The 21,923-nt window shown below is 45.1% G+C and overlaps 1 protein-coding gene across 4 annotated transcripts in view; it reads right to left on the minus strand.

The window, feature by feature from the left end:
• Positions 1 to 1,045: 1,045 nt before the first annotated feature.
• Positions 1,046 to 21,923, minus strand: part of ITPRID1 (ITPR interacting domain containing 1) — a 71,162-nt gene continuing 50,284 nt past the window's right edge. For 3 of the 4 annotated variants that reach the window (XM_077303624.1, XM_077303623.1, XM_077303626.1), the window contains 6 exons: positions 12,175 to 12,257; positions 10,476 to 11,948; positions 8,207 to 8,334; positions 7,041 to 7,152; positions 4,671 to 5,024; positions 1,046 to 2,504 (listed from right to left, as the gene is read on the minus strand). In XM_077303624.1, coding sequence (XP_077159739.1) covers positions 2,448 to 2,504; positions 4,671 to 5,024; positions 7,041 to 7,152; positions 8,207 to 8,334; positions 10,476 to 11,948; positions 12,175 to 12,257 — 2,207 coding nt within the window. In that variant the 3' untranslated portion in view covers positions 1,046 to 2,447. The remainder of the gene's footprint in view (positions 2,505 to 4,670; positions 5,025 to 7,040; positions 7,153 to 8,206; positions 8,335 to 10,475; positions 11,949 to 12,174; positions 12,258 to 21,923) is intronic. The other variant, XM_077303625.1, reaches the window with a different exon arrangement.

The raw sequence follows: 21,923 nt of genomic DNA on the forward strand, positions 1-21,923 counted from the left end.
ATTGGTGCTCTGAAATGGCTGCCCTGGGCCTGCAGGTTTAAATGGCTGCTAGGGGGTGGAAAGGCTGTAATTGCCTACACTTCCCAGGAGACTCATGAAGGGAGAGGGTCACATGCCCCAATGGGAATGGAGGAGTCAGGCTCCACCAGGGAGAGGACCGTATGAGTATTTAGGCTCCAGACCTCCTGGGAGGGGGGGGTGACTCTCCAGAATCTCCAAGGGAGGAAGTGGTAGATCTCCTCTCCAGAGAGAAGGCCCTGCTTGCCCTAGGCCAAGGGACAGGGCCTGGCCTGGCCACCAGAGAAGCAGCCACCAGGGAGGTGAGCGGTGAGAATGTCAGGCAAGTGTCCACAGGAGCCTCTCCCCCTCTTCAGCAGGGAGTGTAGGGAAAGAGGAGAGTGTTTAGGCATCCATTAAGTTCATGCCTGGGGCGTGTATAGGTGCTGTGGCTTGATGTCATGATGTGTGCTGGAGGGAGTGTAAATGTATCTATCTGAGTGTTAATAATTCAATAAACTTGAGTTTTGCACATAACCAAGTGGCTGGTGCTCTGGACCACCTAGTCTCCCCCACTTGGGTATTACTAGTGTGTTAGGAGGGCCCAGGGGGAGGAAAACCAGGCAAAACTGGGTGGTTGCCAACTCTCCAGGTGGGGCCCAAAGATTGATCACGAATACCAGGAAAGCCAACTGAGGGATCTCACTGTCCCTCGGGAAGGGGTATCGCAGTCAGTGAGTGGTGGCAGCGACGGACAGGAAGAGATAGGCCCCACCCAGGGAAAGGGTGGAGGGCTGGAGCAGGGCCCACAGGCTTGGAATCTGTCAAGGAGGCAGCCAGTTCCACCACAGGCTCTGACCCTTAGCTTGTTCCTTACTCAAAGGGCCAGGTGGGAGATGTGAAGAAAGACCTTTTTGCTCCTGAAGCCCAGGTGAGCTGCCGCCAATCAGAGTAGACAATACTGACAGAGATCACTAATGGCCTTCATTGGTGCAGGTTCATAAGAGTGTTGCATCAAATGAAATGATGGAGACACCAGGAAGAAGAGTTTCTTTCCATTGGTCAGAGGCTTTTACTGCTATAATAATTCAGCACTGCAGTTAGGTTTCTTATTCCAGTTACAGCTGTAATAACACCTTCTCCTCATAATTCTGTACAGTTTAAATAGGAATATATGTATTCTTCTAGATCTCTCATAAAAATAAGGTGTTAACTGATAGGAACAAGCACAATGATGATACTGTTAGCCACTCAGTCGAATCCAACTCTTGGCGATCCTGTGGCTCAAACGTTGCCACGATTTTCCATCCTGCACCGCTTCTTTGAGTTGTACAATATTCTGGCCGGTGTCCATTTCAGTCGTATCTAGCCACGACATCCGTTGTCACCCTGGTTGCCTTTTACCATGGACCAATCCTAGCACAATTGCTTTCTCCATTGAGTTGGATCACATGATATGGCCAAAGTAAATAACCCGAGTTTCATGAGTTTTGTAAATTCCTTGTTTAATTGCCAGTGATGAGCCACTACTAGTTATGAAGTTCACCACAAAACCTGTTGCTATATTAGGCCAATATTAGCTGCCACACGCCTGTGTCCTTACCTCCAAAAGTTAACTGCCAGATTGCCTCAGTTCACCAGCAGACTTCTGACAGAGAAGTGGTTTTCTGCATAAGGGTGGTGGGTTTTTTTTGTCATGGGGGTGGATGGACACCAGGCTTCTAGGCAACAGAGAATGAAACCTGAGATATTATTTTACCTATTCAAAACAAGAAGACAGCTTTGTTATGTTCACTTTGCTAACTTATGATCACAGAGGCTGCAAACAGCTATAACGGGGAAAGACTTCTATTCTGATGTTTTGTTCTGTTCTATTTTGAGTGCTGTTTAACAACTTTCAGAGACCACTAAAGGGCAGCAACAGCGGCAGCTGCATAGTAATAATATATTTCAGCCAAGACCAGAGGAAGACGGTCACCTACAGCCATATTTCTTGAGCTACTCTGGAGCTGAAAGGGCCAGGAGCACTGACATTATGGAGCCAGATTTCAAATGCCATGGCTGAGAGAAGAGTTCTCATCTCTGCTGTTCAAATTCCTCCTGGCAGATGGTGTCTAATAACAGAAAATACAGATCCAGATTGGAGATGCTGAATGGAAAAAGTCGCACAATGGCTAGTTGTCCATGACCACCAAAATCTGGGCACCATTAAGTAAAAGGTTTGAGCAAAATTACAAATTCTTCAATTTCCAGCTAGGCCATATCTCTGTAATCCACATCTTTCCTTGTGGCTTTTTCCAGTGTTCCCAGATGCTGTCTTTCTCTGTTTTGAATATACCCTCATTGAAGTGATTTTAACATCAATGAGAAAGTTGCTTCATTCTGATTCTGTGAACTGCTTTTAAAAACAGTTGTGGGAGAAGGTACCAGGGTGAAAACGACGGCACCCCTCAGTCTCTTCCTTCTGTTGTATCGTTGCCAAATGAGTTTCGGAATGATTTCTTCAGCTGACAAAAATAAAAACAAGGAAGAGCTATCAGACAAGGAAGAGCTATCAGAAGGAAGAGCTATTAGAAGTTAAAAGCAAATGAGCCAGATTCATGTATATAAAAACCCAGTGCGCAACGTGAAATCTACAAATCACGAAAATCATAGAGGTATTGTGAATTATTTGCTGGATCCTGCTGAGAGCTTTTCTGAATTTTTCAGGTTGTAAAAATGCTCACCTGCAAATCTGCAATATTCCTGGAAAATATAAATTGTTCCCTAGATTCCAAAGTGAGCCTTCCCCACCCCAAGCTCCTCCAAATCAGAATATGGAAAATTTTATGAACAGCTTGGATCAATATAAAGGATTAGCAATTCATGGTATTAAGGATGTGAAATATTTAGAGTCTGAATAAGACTGCAGGCAATTGGCTACCAAAACAAGAAGTCCCACTGTTGCAGTGGTTAGGAGTGTGGACTTCTAAGCTGGCATGCCGGGTTTGATTCTGCACTCCCCCACATGCAGCCAGCTGGGTGACCTTGGGCTTGCCACAGCACTGATAAAGCTGTTCTGACCGAGCAGTGATATCAGGGCTCTCTCAGACTCACCCACCCCACAGGGTGTCTGTTGTGGGGAGAGGAAAGGGAAGGTGACTGTAAGCCACTTTGAGCCTCCTTCAGGTAGAGAAAAGCGGCATATAAGAACCAACTCTTCTTCTTCAGTAATATCAGGGCTCTTTCAGCCTCACCCACCTCACAGGGTGTCTGTTGTGGGGAGAGGAAAGGGAAGGCGACTGTAAGCCACTTTGAGCCTCCTTCGGGTACAGAAAAGCGGCATATAAGAACCAACTCTTCTTCTTCAGTAATATCAGGGCTCTTTCAGCCTCACCCACCTCACAGAGTGTCTGTTGTGGGGAGAGGAAAGGGAAGGTGACTGTAAGCCACTTTGAGCCTCCTTCGGGTACAGAAAAGCGGCATATAAGAACCAACTCTTCTTCTTCAGTAATATCAGGGCTCTTTCAGCCTCACCCACCTCACAGGGTGTCTGTTGTGGGGAGAGGAAAGGGAAGGCGAATGTAAGCCACTTTGAGCCTCCTTCGGGTACAGAAAAGCGGCATATAAGAACCAACTCTTCTTCTTCAGTAATATCAGGGCTCTTTCAGCCTCACCCACCTCACAGGGTGTCTGTTGTGGGGAGAGGAAAGGGAAGGCGACTGTAAGCCACTTGGAGCCTCCTTCGGGTAGAGAAAACTCTTCTTCTTGAACCTGTGTGCGTCAACTAGGGGTATGTAATTTTTTTAACTTGGCATTTTTGTTGTTGCTGTTGTTCAGGTCTATTACCCCCACCGTACACAGATCCTGGCTGAGATGGCTTCTCATACAGCCCAGTTTAAACCAGGATCTGTGTGGCTGCAGCTAGCAGATTGCTCCCTGCAGCCCAGCAGCTTTTAGGGCTCACTTCTCCTACATGCCAGTTTACATTGAGCTGCACAAGAAATCAGCTCCAAGCTGAGCTAGCAAAAACAGTCTGCTCCCTTCAGCACAGCTGATCCTAAGGTTGTTTTCTGTAGTCCTACAGACATTTTAGGATCTACTGGTAATTCCCAAATATATCTGGGATCTTTTTGGGATTCTTCTACACCCCCACAGTTTTCTCAAGAAACTCTGGATACATTTGAGAAGCTGAAATATACCAATAAGTTGTTTTTCAATATATTTTCAGCTTGGGTAGATCCAAATGCAGACCCCTAGTATCAACTGGTAGCTCCCAAGGTAGATTTGGCCCCCAAATAACTATCAGCCCTATCAAGTATTCACCAAAATATGTAAATACTAGCATTAAAGCCCATTGCATGTAGGAAGGTGTGGCCGGCGACTCACATGGTGTCCCTGCAGGCGGGTGGGATGAGGGGGCCACAGTTGGTCCAGGTGGTATGGTGGGCAGGCAGGAGGTGGTTGTACGGGTGAAGCAGGGCAGTGCAGCAGGGGCTCATGGTAACTCAGGAACATCTGGTGAGCAACGCCTGCTTTAAACCCTTACTGCATTCTTACTTTATTTTAAATAATTCCCATTATCCCTCCTGATATATGTCTGGAGAATAGGGCATCCAATTCCACCCCCATCCCTGAAATCTGAAATACAGACTCCACCCCTGCTCTGAGAAACGGACAAAATTCATTCTTACATTCTGCAAAAAACCCTTAAAGTCCAGTTTTGGCTGAGGGGAACCTTTTGTTTCCTTTTTACTGCTGTGCATTTCCTTGGAGTCTGCTGTAGAATCCATCTTGCTTGGAGGTAAAGGTGAGGCCTGCAGTGCCTCAGTTTTTCTTAAAAAGGAGGTTGAGGGGCTGGGTGGGACAGTTGCACTCCTACTCGGAGGCTTGTGGTGGATAATATCTCTGGAACACCCTGCTCTGTCCGCAAAAGCATTGGTGGCAGCTGCAGTGGCAGGATCTGGAAGGGTGTGCTCACTCCGAGCTCCAGAAATCCCAAGTTCTAAGCACAGATTGGACTGCTCACCCAGCAACTGATCCAGCTGCTGTAAAGAAAAGATTGTGTTTAAAATAATTACAACAGACCAGTCAACACACTGTAACATAGTGGAGCTCCTGTCCACTCTTAAGGAATAGCAATGGGGGTTATACTTCTGTCCAAAGTTATAAATCATTATATTGGTACTGATGCTGCGACAAGAACAGTTGTGTGCTTCTACTACCTTGGGCTATCCTGGTCTTCTGCATTAACAGCAAACTGTGTGATGGTTTGTTGCCCTTTGTGTATTTGTAACTGCTGCCTGCCATTCTCATTCATGAGTTTTAGCTGCTTGCTAGTCTGACAAAGTTCTTGATCTCTGAAGAAATACTCCTGACCTCTGCCCAGGCCCACATATGCAGCAGGATAAGATGGGAGAATGGATAGTATCATTTACATGTCAGTATTACCTGCTCAGGTATTTAGGAGTCCTCTTCCATTACCAACTGGATTGGTCTCCACCCCGAGAAGCTGCTCTAACCAACTTTTGTATGTAATCCCCATCTGGATCTAGATAGCTATCCCCAAACTGGATTGACTAGTTTCCTTTTTCCTTCACTGCATCTTGGACCTTCTGAATGTGATCAACCTTTTCCCCATTTGCAATGAACTCGGTCTTCATTTGCTAACAACTAGAGCTTCATTTGCTAACAACTAGAGCATTAGGTATTCATTAAAACTCCATTTTCATTCTTAACCTAGGAATCTATTCCAAGACCTATTAATGGACTCCTATGTCCTTAAGTGGTCTCGGCAAATGCATCACAAAGTCAACATCCTTGGTATTAACATTGAGTCTCTAATTATGGCACGGCCCAAATATATCATATTATTTGGCAAAGGATCTGCAACACTGAGAGCCATTCCGCACCCAATTTAAAAAGTGAAATACTCATCTTATGCAGGTGCCATATTTTTGGCATTTCGCATGACATCACTAACATCCAGCATTCCAGCAGCAAACTGGCAGCTACATCCTTCATTTTAAAGTGATAGCTGGGGAATCCCCAAAAGTGGATTCCCCCAGCCATGTAGCATGAGCAAGAGGAGAGCAGTCAGCAAGCCACACACCAAGGACATATGCATTAACCAAGTGAGCAAAGTATTGTGATCTCCATCTCCAGTGCCTGCCCTTGATCCTACCGCCCTCTCCCTTCTACCTGGAACAGGGCTTTTTTTGTTTTTTGAAGCAAGCTGCCTGGAGCAATGAATACTCAATCCTTAACCTAGGCAGATCAAAAAAAAAAAAATCCCTCCACTAGTTGATGCACAAAGCATGCCCCCAAGCCCCTCCCAAAAGAAATATAATGAAATTTTTTTTCTTGAGCTTCAAGGATGGGGGGTGGCATTAAAATGAGTACTATGAATCTATGAATAGATGCATACAAAGAAGTTTCACTTTTAAAAAATACTTCTATCACTGCCCCCTTAAAACAGGGAGACATGTGATTGGCTGCCTGCCATGAGTGACAGGTGGGGGGAGAGTTGTATGTATAGCTCTTTCCTCTCCTCTGCCATTTCAGGCAGCCGTGCAGAGTATCAGGAAGCAGCAAAAAGCAGCAGAAGAAAGCGAGAGCTCATGAAGGAGAGAAATGGCAGGGGGGGCATGATTTGTAATAGCGTCACGCAATTTCTCTGGCGTGATGCTATTTTTTTAGATGTGCGGAAGTCCTGAAATTCAGTGTATTGAGGCAAGGGCAAACCAGGCCTGCTCTCCCTCTCCTCTCAGTTTATTCTCTAGTTTAAACCTTACTAACCTGTCCCACCATCAGGCTGGCCAGGATAAACATTTTCCCATTTAATATGTTATCAGGGAGATATAAAAGTGTTCCCTTGGAGGACAGATTGTGCAAGCTTTGTTCATCTGAGCCTGACTCTATATCTCACATTTTACTACACTGCCCATTGCTTTTCAAGGGTTGTAGTATTTTGGTGCAGCCCTAAGACCATCTGCACTTAAGGGGCTCTTAGGTATAGCACAATGTCAGAAATAATGCAAAGCTCTACTACTGGTGGAACGTACAATCAGAATTCCTTCCTTAACCTGGTGAGCCCGATCCTTCAGCTGGCATTCCAGCTCAGCAACCTCTTTCCGAACAGCTTGGCGCAGGGCCTGGATCCGTCTCCTCTCCTCTCTGAGGAAGATGGCCAAATGAAAAGAAACAGAAAACACTCTATGAAACCCTTGACCCGTGATAGCAACCAGCTGTATCACAAATAAAGAAAAAAGTCATTGTGTCGCTAATGAGCTAAAGTCAGATGCAATTGTATGGTCGCAGTTAGCTGAACCATGCTGGAAGGTTTTTGCCAGGTGGACTCCGGGCCACAGCATTTCACTGCAAGTGAATAATTACATGGGCATCACTTGGATGCATATGGTTCAAGGTCAAAGATACCCTGACCTGGATGGCCCCAATTATCCTGATCTCATCAGATCTTGGAAGCTAAGCAAGGTCAGCCTTGATCAGTATTTGGGTGGGAGACCACCAAGGAAATCCAGGGTTACTATGCAGAGGCAGGCTACTTCTTGACGTGTAAACTTATGACAGGATCATCAGGCAAGTCTTGATGACACTTTCCATCACTAAGTACAAGGACATTGATGCAAGTGCTTGTAAATAGAACTGCTGAACTTTTACTGCAGTAATTATACTGGGCCTTCATGCTTTTTGTTAGAAGAAGGCTCCTTATACTAGAAGAAGTCTAGACACTTAGCTGATCAGAGTGGTAAAGAACAACTCCACATTTTCTTGGATTAAGATTTTAAAAAATACATTTAATGTCATAACCATTACACAAATCAATTGCTACAACACAGGATTAACAACTGTGTTTTCCCTTTTTCCAAGTGAAAATTAGTTATTATTGTACTGGTATGCTGCCTTTCACCAGAGGCTCAGGACAATTCACATAAATATAGTAAATGACTATCAAACCATAACTATATTGGCAGCAAATCTGTCATTAAATCAGGTGGGAGAATGGCTGGATTGTTCAATTTTCTCAGGAACTGGCTCTAACTGTATACAATTGATACCTTTTTCGTAACTGCTCTAATAGTGAACATTCTATTTTGAAGGGCAGAAGTGTTATTTATACATTGGTTTGTAGGTGACATCAAAGTCTTCCCATACATATAATTCCCAGACATTTTGTAAAAGAAACATCTTGTCATCTGCACGCCCTTACCGTCCTTCCTCTGATCTGGCACTGGAAAAGAGGATCTCTTGCTCTAACAAGTGTTGCTCAATCTCATCCAGTCGTTCACGATACTTTTGGCATGATTTTTTCATAGCTTCGATTTCATGAATTGTGCACTAAACGTAAGATTTAAAAGGGGCAAGATTTAAAAAGGGGTTTTTACACTTGCTAAAAGCAGCCAGTCTGATCTGTTATCAAGAGCTTGACTAAGACGTTTCTTTCCTGGAACTTCTACACCTTTGGGAAGAATCAGTTTGAAAGGCCTCCAGGTGCCAATGGAAGCCTCACATAAAACATAAGATTTTCATCTGTTGAGCAACAGCCATCCCTTTCTGGGCACTTCCATTTCTCCCTCTTTTATTGAGAAGTTGAGGGAGAATTGTCTTTCACAATGGTCATTTCCACTTACTTCTGTCTTGGATATTCTGATAAACACGGTGAAGTCCAGACATGGGAGCACATCTCTGATCCAGGGGCACATAAATGTTTATGTATTCTTTTTACAAAAGTCAGATTGGGTGAGAGCTGTGACTGGATCAATGTTTTATCCCCCCTCAAAGGCAGCTACAGTTAGCAAATGTGATTGGGGCTGTAGTGTGAGGAGTGGAGGTGGGATGTTAGTAGGATTGCAAGGCCTCCAGTTGAGTTGCTGGATCCCCCCACCCTGAGCTCCTGTTGCATGGTGCCGATCTAAGCAGTGGCAGGGGGAATTTTTAAAAACTCACTGGCATCCTAAACGTGATGAAGACACTTCCATGGAAAACTTCTAGAAAGAGTTGCTGAATCATCATTGCTGGATTTTCTCCAGAATTAATGCCATCATGTTTGCACCACTGCCACCCACCACAGCCCTGCCCTCCCCCTCCCTCTGATTCCCAGGCTTGGCCTGGAAACCACAAACTTAACCCTTTTCCTTTCAGACACAGCTTTCCTGGTCTAAATGTGCCATTCCCCGAGACACTGACAGCTACATTTGTCATGCCTTCATTAGCGACTTGGAGGGAAAAATGGAGAAAGCCATATGATTTCATCTGGTTTTGGCTCAGAGTACAGAGCTTGGCAGAAAGCTGTGTTGTGAAGATGTTACAATACCTTTTAGGTGTACCGGGTGAGGGGAAAAGTCTATAATAGCTTAAGTTATCAGTCAGCATAAGATGACGAGGTAAAGTGTGGTCGTTTGTATTTGAAAGGGCTTCTGGGTCAACTGTGAGTCATTTATGAAACACTGCCATCGTGTGGACATCTGTCATTAACCGACTAGTCCACAAAAATCTTGCAGTGAAGGCATCACTAACATTGTGACTCCCTAAAAAAACACATGTTATACATGTGTGGACCGCCTCTACAAATACTATTTGGGTTGACAACAGAAAAAAAAATGCAGATGACATGTGCAGATGACAGGCATAGAGTTGCACTGTTTGCTCTCGCAGCCAGGAAAATCAAGTCCAAATTGTGCAATTAGGACTAAAACCCCAATCATTATGGTTCCTTTTTATCTGTGTAACTTTTTATTATTTTATTACTTTTATTACTCCTTGTGATTTTACCTGTTTGATGTCTTAATTTTAACTGACTTTTGCACTGTACAGTCAATTTGCTGGACATGGCCAATGGCCGACTAATGAACTAAATCTGAATCTGAAATCTGACAGGCACAGGCTTTCCTAGAAGCATGATCACATTGTGATCTGAACCCTGGAGGGGGACAAATCTGGGAACATGCCATAGCCACTGGCTTTCTTTTCAGAACTAGGATTTAAAGAAGTCAAAAGTTAACAACTCCATGAAAAGAAAGGAAGTGGCAATTTTTCAGGAGTGCCTCCTCTATGTTTCAGACCACACAAGAGACTAGGGGGTAGGTGAGACCCGTGGTAGGACCTATACCAAGGGTAGTCAAACTGCGGTCCTCTAGATGTCCATGGACTACAATTCCCATGAGCCCCTGCCAGCGTTCGCTGGCAGAGGCTCATGGGAATTGTAGTCCATGGACATCTGGAGGGCCGCAGTTTGACTACCCCTGACCTAAGCGGATCAAGTGAATCAGCCTCTGGGAAATCCTGTTTCATGTCTTTTTCATCTCACTTGATGTTGGTGCAAGCCTTTTACTCCCCTCCTTTTCAAGGCTGGCATTCCCGTGTTTGTTTCTTTTATGCCATTTGTGTGCAACTGAGGACAAAAGTAGCCTTAAAAAAAATTGCCAAAATTTAACGGGAAAATGTGACGACCATCCATAAACAAATAACTGAACACTCACCGAAGAAACATTTCTTATTGCTGTTTCCTGCAACAGCTTCAGTGTTTTCAGAAGCTGCAGTTCGAGGGTGGCGTGGGACGAGCAGCACTTTGCAAGAGGGTGGCACAAGGGAGCTAGAGGGAAAGATCTCAGCACACAGCAGTGGTGAGCACTCAAAGCACAGCAGTGACCTCCCTGCTGGGCACACCAGACATGAAAAGGTTTGTATCCACAAGCTCGGTCTTCCCCGTGCAGCCCTGTGTCTAGAGAGACAGACTTCCCAAGGCGACTGTGCTGGTGAAGGAAAGGGGGGGAAGGAAACAGAGGGGGCCCTTTTGGCTTGTTGTGACACCCCTCAGTTTGAATGGATGCTTCCTTCACTTCCTTATCTTCTTCCATTACAGCCCCCGATGCCAAAGGAGTTTGAGGCTCCTCCTCAGAACGCTGGGAAGCCTTGGAGGTGAAATCCAGAGACCAGCATTTTACAGCTCTGTCATCCAAGTGGATGCTCTGCATACTCGACATGAGCACTGAAGGCATCTGGACAGTGACCGATCTGAAGGGACCACGGTTTGCTTCAAAGCTGGGGACACTCTTGTCTTTGTCCAGTTTGGTGCTTGCTGACAGTCCGTTCAAGGAGCTAGTCCCTCCATCTTCGAGGCAGGCGGCAGAAAGGCTGGGATCTTGAACAAGGCTCCTTGAAATAGCATCGTTCCTGTGTTGTGCAGCTGGGTCCCCCTGCTCTGTTTCAGATGCCAGAGCTAGATCTGAAGGACTAACAAAGCCAGCAGCCAGCTTGATAGAGTCCTGACAATCGTTTGTGAGACCACTTTCTGTAGGGGGAACAGGGAAATCCAACTTGCAATCCCACCGCTTTCCTTCTGCACTTTCTCCAACACCTTCCTCTTCATTTTCTCTACATACTCCTCCAGTTTCCTCTTCAGTCCACATTCGCTCACTTTCTTTTCTGTATGCACATATCTGGCCATTGCTGAATATAGTGGTCCTTGTACACTCAGTGGCAGGGCAGCCTGGTTTTTCAAGCATTTTGCTGGTGAAGGAAAGCCAGTTTCCTTCTGGAGAGCTAGCATCATCCTGACCCAGGCTGTTAATACGATGACAAGCAATGTCATCTTCCATGAATCTGTCCTCTTCTTTCAGTGATTGTCCTCTTTGTTCTTGCATCTCCTTGTCATGGGCCTCATGTTCCGTTTCACTGGCCGCACTTTCATATTGACTACTGGAGTTCTCCATTAGGTCATCTTCTTCATTTATGGAATAGAAAACTTCATCTCCTAGGCAAGTCTGTTCCCTGCTTAGAGTGGGCTGTAGAAGAACATGGCCACCATTGATGGTGGAGGTGATGGCACCAGATGTCTCTGCATGGGGATGAGTATCCTGGCTACTTGGAGCTGACTCTTTCCTGTGTCTCAGGTATGTTTGATTATCATGGACATTGCAACTAAGTCTCAAATTCCCAGGCAGAGATAAGGCCTGGAAGAAAAATAAGGAGACTTCAGTATATGATTAAGTTTCCAACACAGTCACAGTCACTTGTACTGCAATACCAAACAGAGATCTAAGACCATCTCATGGACTAAAACAGGAGTGACTCTGCTCAGGATTGCATTGTTAACTTGGCAGTTTGGGGTCTTTTAAACAATTCTGTTTATTTATTTGTTTTATGTCTCAAACTTTCCCCAGAATAATTCCTACTTACCTGCAGAGGTAAAGGCTCTGATGGATCTTCCAAAAATCCACTGCTGTCAGACTGACAACTGTTTGTTCTTGTTACAATCACATCTAGAGTCAGAAAAAAAATAATGGTGAGAAATACCAGGTGAGCAGATAAACAGTGGTAGTTTCAGCACATGGTGCTCATGACAGCCCAAAGAAAATACCATCTTCATCTGTAATAAATGCCATTAAGTGGCTTCCAACCTATGGTGCTCAGGGGAGTGCATTTGGCTAACCCAAGACAAAAAGACACATGAAAAAGTTTTGTGATTTCCCCAGCTACCAAATGACCACGCTAAAAAAAACAAAAACAGAAAAAAGCATTTCTTCAGGACCACCAGATAGCCAGAGTTAAGACAATAAAAGGAACAAGATCTCTTTAAATGCCTCAGACCCCAAATTCAATCCAAGCTGCAAAGTGAACACTAAACTCTGTCTCTGAGGCATTTAAACAGATCAACTAGAGCTGCTGTGGTGTAGTAATTAGTGGGTCAGGGTAGACTTGGGTTTGAATCCTCATGTAGACCTATTATGCGTGGCAGCAGATATGCTGGGCGGCCGCCATTCCATTGTGGTAGGGCAAAAAGCCCTGCCATTCCCCATGTATGCACAGGGGAGGGGTTCCCCCAGCACAGGCTGCATATACAGATGCAACAAACCTGCACACACAACGTGGGGCCGAAAGCACTAGGAATGCTCCACTGCTGTGGCAGTGGTAGGGGGGCACAGGGTCCACTGCACAATGGTGGGGAGCAGCATGCTGCTCTCCCACCATGGTGGGGGTGGGGGTACGCTTCTGATAGCTACACGACTCTGCCGAGTTGGCAGGAGTGAGAGGCGTCCCTGCAGGGATGCCATAGGTCTGGGGACGAGCCGGGCCCGAAAGTCTGGCTCCTCCAATTATGCACAGGGCTCGCTCGACCTAGCCCTCGTCTCTGCCCGGGGCGCTCCCATGCCTGTAGAAGAATTCGTGTTTCTTTAATGCGGGTCTCCCGAGGGCCTGGGTCCCGGAAGCCCTGTTGCCACCATCACGGGAATTCCAGCCTGTGCATAATAGGTCTCTGCCATGGAAACTTGTGGGACAACCCTGGGCTGGTCACATACCTCACATGGGGGGTGTTGTGAGTTTAAGACAGAGAGAGAGCAGTCTTAGCTGCTTTGGGCCCCACTGGGAAGAATGGCAAGGTATGAATTAAGTGAATGATAACATAAATCAAAAGACTGGCAAGAAAATGCCCTTTGTTGGCCCCTGCTTCACAACTCCCTGCAATAAAACTGTACGTAGGACGTTCTGCAAATTGCTCTATGATCTGGAGGACGTCAAAGCATGAGACATGTAGATCCATGGTCACTTACCCCAAGGAAGAAACAGAAGTGAATGTACAGAATGGACACAAGATATCACATGTCCTCGCAAACACGCATACAGAGACCCATAGATATTCACTGCAATAATGTCATATGCCATTGGACCCTCAAAGACCCAAAGGGCAATGTGGACAGTGACAGTTCATGATGAGCCACTCTGTCATTGTGCCCAAGGCATTTGGAAGTTCTTATCTTATAACTTGTCCCCATCATTCAGTCAGTCTCTGCACTCACACCGTGTTCCCAGGGACCCCGAGGGAAGGAAGAGGAGGGGTGGAGTCCTGTAACATGATAGGCAAGTGACATAGTGCATACAGTTAAGGGTAGGATAGAGACCACTCTCCGCCAGGAGGCTATTTTCAGTGGCATTTCCATGGCGACGGTAATGTATGCTCTCAGGCTGGGTTCCCCACCAAGAAGAGCATTGTTTTGGCTTTCCGTGCAGCTGTTCAACATCCACTTTATTCTGTGCTCTCACTGTACACCATTCCCACCGGGGTCCCTGTCTTGCTCTCGCTTAGCATTCCTGTTCCCAGCTGTATCATTTAATGCCGCTTTCTCGGAGTGTTCATTACTTCCTTGAGCAATCTGGGGTTTATTTATTATTACTTTGAAAAGATATGCTTTTGCCTATAAACAATGCCTATTAATTAGCTGCTAATTCCAGATTAACAACGAGGCGCTTCTTAAGAAGCTGGTTTAGGAGGCGTAGGTTCTAATCACGGTTATCAATGGCCTGGTGGAGTTGCATGGTCAACTAATGTTTTGTCTTGAGCAAATGTCATTCCTCCATTAGGGTGAAGCCAGAGGAGATACAGGGAAGGCCATGTTGAGATCTCCCAAACCGGGTTCTTTCATGGCTACATATTGAGGAGATCCTATCATGAAGTTACCACTCTCTCCCCTCTATGCTGCTGAGGGGGAAGCCAATAAGAGAAAGAACTGTGGCACAGTGAAGAGGGTATTAAGCCCTCCCAACCACTAGATGTTCATGCCATCTCTGATCTGAAACTGGAGAACTCTAAGCTTCCCCATGGAAGTGATAAGGGGTCCCATAGACCTCTTCTGCTAATGGTAGTACAAGGTTACATCCCCTGATGCAAGAGATGAGTGGGATCCAGCTCAAGGTCCTAGACCTGTTTGGGCTTATTTCTAATTCTGAGATATCCCACACTTATTCTCAGCATTTATCTTCCCAATAACCCTGTGAAGTGGTCAAGGCTAAAACAGTTTTGTGGTCAAGGCTAGAACAGTTTTGAAAAGTGGGCTCACTCCTGGGCTGAGTCTCTAGTGTGTTGTATGTGTTTCACAAGGTGTTGTGGAAAAGACTTGAAAAATCAGGGTGTTTTGAGTTAAGACTTTCATCAAGGAACTCTGTCGCATTTTAGAGAGATCTATTCTCCTTTCCTTTTCATAAACTCCTTGGGAAATTAGTCATAGATGTCTAATGGAAGGAGCGTTCCACACAATGAACTTTCCGAGTCCTGCACAGCATTAACTCTTCTTCACTTCTCTTACACTTTTGTTCCAAAGTGCAAATGAAATTGCAGTCTTGTTAAGTCTGTTATTCTGCTACTGTATCTTAGTAAGCTGAGATGAAGGTTGTGATTAATTGCAGAGGCCCAAAGGCCATTGCCGCAAGATAAGCACAATGGTATAATCTTCTGTTATAGGACTATTAAACAAAGCTGAAAAAAACGATTATTGATGTGTATTCACATTAAGCGTCAATTTCATATTAACTATTGCATGGGCAAAGAAAGCAGGAGGAGCAAAGAGGGCTGTTCAGTAGAAACAACAGGGGGAAACTCCAAAGGTGTTGTGGAAAAGACTTGGAAAAAGCGGCATGTTTTGAATTAAGTCTTTCACCAAGGGACTCTACTGCACAGCATTCCGCAGGGCCTGCAAAACAGAGCATTTCTGCCAGGTCTATGGTTGAGGCCGGACAGCAAGGGAGATCAGCCCCCCCCCCCCGTAGAAGTGGCGGTTTGCAAGTCTATCTGTGCTCTCCTCACCCCCTCCCCCCTCCCAGAGGTATTGTTAGGATTTACCAGGGATGACACGATGTTTCCGCCATATCTTGTCTTATTATTGTATAGTTTTGATATATGTATATGTATATTTTATAGTTTTATGTCAGGGGTTTTAACGGGATGTTTGGTTTTTATCTGACACTGTAACCTGCCACGAGCCTCTGGGGAATGGCGGGAAATAAATCACAATAATAATAATTATTATTATTATACTAATGATGATAATGATAATAATACTTAGAGATCTATTCTCCTTTAAATCAATCAGTCAATCAATCAATCAATCAGTCAATCAATCAGTCAATCAATCAATCAGTAATTCAATAAAAAAACCTTTATTTTTATGCCCACCTTTCCCAGTTGGCTCAGAGTGGTTTACAGCATATTAAAATATACAATTCAAATTTGCATTATAAATTATTTAAAAACCACCTTTCAAATGATCACCGGTTGTCCTTGCAGATCAGTTTTTCTTATATGTGGGGGGATCCTTTTGCAAGGAGGTCAGCAATATTCGATGTTAACAGCTGAGTGGCTGACCGGTCAAGCTGTTAATTTTAAATGGCTGGTAGCCATTTCTGTGGATAGCTACTGAATATACCTGAATAAAAGCTGAAAAATGCGGCTTTTATTTGAGCCACCTACATCAGTTGATGAAGCAGATTAGAGAATCTGCATCTGGTTAAAAACACTGGAAAAATAATACTGGTAAGATACTTATTCAGTTTAGGTTAACCAAATGTACATGCCTAGCTATAGCATCCTTGAACTGTCACAAAGATTAGACTGCATCAAGAAATATGTTCCACCATGGAATTTCCACTAGGTGGCAGCAGCAGACAAACCTCCAGTGTCCAATGATCCTTTCTTCCTTATATTCCAGAACCTCTGTGGCTTTAGTGTGGGTTTTTTTTTTGTCTTTGCTCATATTGGTTGCAGGAACAGCAGCAGAGCAAAGATCTTTATCAAACTAAGGTCCAGATTCAGATAGCCATGAAATTAGTTCTGGGAACCCATGCAGCTTGCTTTTGAAACTGATTCCGGTATTCAAAGGTAACACAAAAAAATCTTCTGGGCTGGTAGGAAGGAGTTTTGGAGAGCCTTGCTTAAGGCTTTCAACAATGATAATTCAGGAGGGTTCATTTTACTAGTCTCCTGAAACTGAAGGAAAGTCCAGAAGCACCTTAGAGCAGCCTTTCTGTCTGTATCAAGAGTTCTGATCTCTGCCATGATTTGTGTTTGACCTGAGTGACTCCATCTTGAGTCAATGTGTGTTATTGTAAGAGTCTCTGTATAACCCTGAACTGTCTGCTTTGCGCTGTGATTTAGGTTTGCAAATATTTTCGCTAGACTGTGTTATCTTGAGGAGAGGAACTGTCTAACACCAAAGGCCAAGACAACCCGGTTATCGCTTGGATGTGAGCCCAGGCTGACACCTGTGGGAGGGGGGCTTTTGCTCTCTGGGAAAATGTACAGCTTTCGGCGCGAAAGAGAAACGGTAAAGGGTTTGCTGTCTGTGTTTTGATCAGAATCGACTATGAATGTTGAGGTGTCTTGATCTGCTAACAATAAAGCTTTCTATTAATCCAAAACTATCGTTGTTAGTCTATCAGCCCTTGACACTTTCACAACTATTTCACTGTTGAGAAGCCACTGAAACATTCATCAGGATTCAAGAAACCCCAGAAGTGGCATGTTTGTATGGAATATGGTTGGGAAGCAGAGCTGTGGACACACCCACCTGCGGCGGTTGATATATGTGGTCATATCACCCAATATATGTTTAACAAATTCTGTCCATCTGTCCCCCCACCCATCCACCCACCCACCCATCATCCCTCCCTCCCTCCCTCCCTCCCTCCCTCCCTCCCTCCCTCCCTCACTCACTCACTCACTCACTCACTCACTCACTCACTCACTCACTCCCATTCAGGAAACCCTTCCAGGGGCATCAAGAAACCCCAGGGTTTCACAAAAACCTGGTAGAGAAAGCCTGCCTTAGAGGCTAAAAATATGTATTCCACCATACGCTTTTCTGAGTAGGAGCTCACTTCATGTAATGGCTGAGGTGCAAATCCTTAGCATATCCTTACCACAGTTCCTCTAAACCAGGGGTAGTCAAACTGCGGCCCTCCAGTTGTCCATGGACTACAATTCCCAGGAGCCCCTGCCAGCATTTGCTGGCAGGGGCTCCTGGGAATTGTAGTTCATGGACATCTGGAGGGCCGCAGTTTGACTACCCCTGCTCTAAACATTTGTGAAACGGCCTTCTGGGGGTCACTGTCCAGGAACCTGCTGTCCGGCAGGCACTTGGGCCGGCTCCTGGAGCACCCGCCTCCAGTAGCTGCGCACAAGCTGCTCGCCCAGCCTCGCCACCAGAAGCTTCCTACCCAGTGAGGAGGGCGCTTCCATGACTTGTGCCCTTCCGTGCTGCTCAACCCAGCCGCCAACAGCCAGCGCGAGCCAAGCTGGCGAGGGTGGGCTTTCCGTTGTCCCCTGGCCCATGCAAGCCTCCCATGACTTCACAGACACGCCGAGAGGCTTTCACAGGCTAAGGAGCAGGTCTCCTGCTGCAAGTAGTGGACAGTGGCAGGGGGGTGTCCATAGCCCCTTGGCCCATGAATGCCGCAGTGAGATGGTAAGGTCTCCATGTTTTATAGGGCCTGTGGTGCCAGCTAATTTTTTTAAAAGTAAGCCTTCTCCATTGAAATGCCTATGCATCTAATTATAGGTGCATAGTGCTTTTTATAATGCCACCCCTTATGGAATCACGAGTCTATAATCTTTAAAAAAAATTGGGGGGGGGGCTTTAGAGAGGCATACTATTTGTTTAAACTGTGGGGGATTTTTTTTTTGCATTGCCTGCATGATTGAATGCCTATTCATTGCTCCATGCAGTTTGTTTTGAGGGGGGAAAAACACCATCCCTGGGAGAAGGGAGAGTGAGGTGGGTGCAAGGGTGGGACATTGGAGGTGGAGATAGCACTACTTTGCCTCCATACATTTCCTTATCATGGGGTTTGCTGCTTGCTCTCCTCTAGACAGCACTTCTGTGGAAAGCCTTGGGAGAGGGCAGGACCCACTTGGGGGGAATCCAGCCATCCATGGACTTTGTAGAGCAGGACTTTCCTTCTTTATCTCTCCTACTGGAGCTCACTAACCTACCTGGAATTTTGCTCCAGGGGCATCAGTGGACCTCCAGAATAGCACAGGGAGCAAAGTGGGAGAAGGGAAAGCCAGTGGGCAGCCCCTTCTATGTACAGAACTCCTGTTCCATCAGCTGGAGGGGATATCTGGGGACTCCCTAATATTATATTATTTCCAAGCTCACTTAACTGGTAGCCTCTTCTCTTTTTACTATTTATCGTCCAAACTTTCAGAAGAGACTTGGGAGGAGAACTTGGACTAAGGGGGCAGCCCAATGTGTATCTGTTTGACCAAGCAAAAGAAAGTGGTAGAGCAGAATTATCTTGTCTCTTCTGCAAAGATGGGGTATACAGCAATGGAATAGAGACCAAAGGAGTTGTGCCATTCTGAAAGAAGGGGCATGCATTCCGTTGAAATTGGGAGTACCTCATTAACAAAGTGGGCTTTTACTGTGTTCTGTAAATCAGAGCTTTCCAGTGTGATCACTTTCCTAGGAATAAGGTCAAGTGAACCATGCGGGACTTCCTTCTGAGTGGACCTGCTGAAGAGCACTCCCTTATATAGTTTAAGAAGAAGAGTTGATTCTTATATGCCTCTTTTCTCTAACCGAAGAAGGCTCAAAGTTGCTTACAGTCACCTTCCCTTTCCTCTCCCCGCAACAGACACCCTGTGAGGTGGGTGAGGCTGAGAGAGCCCTGATATCACTGCTCAGTCAGAAGAGTTTTATCAGTGCCGTGGCGAGCCCAAGGTCACCCAGCTGGCTGCATGTAGGGGAGTGCAGAATCGAACCCGGCTCGCCAGATTAGAAGTCCACACTCCTAACCACTACACCAAACTGACTCTCAGTTTGGTGTAATGGTTAAGTACAGCTAACTATTCAATGCCTGTTGACTTCAATGAGAAGGAACTCTGCAAAGAATTTGAATCCGGGTTTCTCTGAACCTAGTCTGCCATTCTAACCACTCAGTTATTCTGGCTATATTCACCGTCCTGTCGGACAGATGAAGTGAATGAAGCTGGCTCACCTAATGAGTTCACAGCAGATGCTGTATCCCTTAGCCTTAATATGACATGGAGATCATATTTGTCCCCATTTTAGAAGGATGAATTTATTATTTGCCATCGACACCAACAGCCAGTTTCAGAGTCTTCGTGATGTGAATAACATTATTCCAAAAGTTCCACATCGCTTTAGCAGTGGTGTTTTGGTCATGTCCATAAGCTGCCTTTGTCACGTTCTCACACGATGTCTGTCCTGCCTTCTTCCCTTCTTTCCCAGTTGTTAGGATCCTCTCCATTTTACAAACTGGCTCCAGCCCAGTTTCTAATCCCTGCTAAACAGTGGGAAAGGTCACTGACAGCTGTGGTGCGGTCTAATGAAAATGAGATGAAAAGCTCTGGGTATCAGGAGAATAGAGGCAGTGCTGCAGAGCTCCTCCCTTCCCAGGAGATTTTGGATGAAGAAGGTCCTGAACATTCCACAGGCAAAGGTGCCTTTGAAGAATAACAATGGACAGCAGAGATGTCATCTTTTCAACAGGTCACACTCACTATCCCTTTAATACCTAGTTCCTCAATAAGGAAATACTGGGTTGGTTTTCTTAAAATAGTGGAATTCAGCATTATGCATACCTGCCTTTGTAGTTGAATTCAGTAGCGTTGCAATCGTTGCCCACAGGTTTCCGGTCTCATAAAAAATTGCTAGAAAGGAAGCGCTTTTTTCTGTGCTTTGTCCCGCCCCTGGCCATCACTCAAACGAACAGCCAATGGGCGGCTGTTATCATGCTCCCAAAAAGCCCCTTTCCCTTTTAGACAGGTTAAAAAAAAAACACATTGCAACGAATCTGCGTTGATTCGTTGCAACGGAGAGACCCATCTAGCTGGCAGGTGGTGTATGAGCTGGCGATTTATTGTTGCCACGCTCCCCCGAGTAAAAAAAAAAATCCCCCCCCCCGTGCGCGGTCGCGATTTTCAGCCGAAAATAAAGGGAACTTGCAAACGGGGCTGTGTCGTGCTTGATGACTTAAAGGAGCTCTGTGGAGGGACTGCAGCCAGAGAAGCCCCCCTGGGTGAATGAAGGCTCGCCGGTTCATTGCTCTCCGCTCGCTCCGAGAAAATAAAATGGCGATCACTTAAATCTATTGAAATCACAATTTTTTTTACTGTACTTTTTGCATGTAAAATAATGTGAAAAAATATTTATAAAACCCATGGCCTTCCCAAACATGTCAAAATATCTTCTGCAGCCCTAACAGTTCAACTAGACCAAAAAACTAGCCACCCTGAAGCATAACTTGCGTAACCATAATGCTACGTTGGGGAGTCCTGGCCCCTGGAATGAGCTCCCAGAGGAGCTGCGGGCCCTGCAGGATTTGCCAACCTTCTGCAGGGCCTGCAAAATGGAGCTCTTCTGCCAGGCTTATGGTTGAGGTCGGTGCCTCCCCCTTTTAGATCAGGCCCCCCTTCTACATCAGCAGTGACCCCTGGTTTCTGGATAGTTCCACCGCCATCAGGTGGGCTGGGTTGGGGGGTTGGGGATTGTTTTTGGTGTTTTTATGTATTAGGGGTTTTACAGGGTTTTTACATGTTGTCACCTGCTGCGAGCCTCAGGGGAGCGGTGGGTTATAATAATAATAATAATAATAATAATAATAATAATAATAATAATAATAATAATAATAATAATAATAATAATATAAATGGAAGAAAATCACAATAATACCTTATTTTTTACATGTAAAGTAATGGGAAATAATATTTATACACCCGTGGCCAACCATGTCACAACATCTCCTGTATTCCTAACAGTTCAACTTAACTATAAAACTAGCCACCCTGAAGCTTAACTTACATAACCCTAACCCTAAGTTAAGATCTTAAATCCACTGAAATCACAATTTTTTTACTTTAAATTTTGCATGTAAAATAATGTGAAAAAATATTATAAACCCCATGGACTTTCCCAAACATGTCAAAATAACTTCTGCAGCCCTAACGGTTGAACTAATCCCAAAAAATTGCCACACTGAAGCATAATTTGTGTAACCCTAACCCTAAATTAATATCTTATATGCATGAAAATCACAATATTTTTACCTTACTTTTTGCATTTAAAATAATGTGGAAAAAAAATTAATGCACCCCATGGCCATTCCCAACCATGTCCCAACCATAACTTGTGTAA

The sequence above is a fragment of the Paroedura picta genome, chromosome 11, assembly GCF_049243985.1.
Source record: "Paroedura picta isolate Pp20150507F chromosome 11, Ppicta_v3.0, whole genome shotgun sequence".
NCBI lineage: Eukaryota > Metazoa > Chordata > Lepidosauria > Squamata > Gekkonidae > Paroedura > Paroedura picta.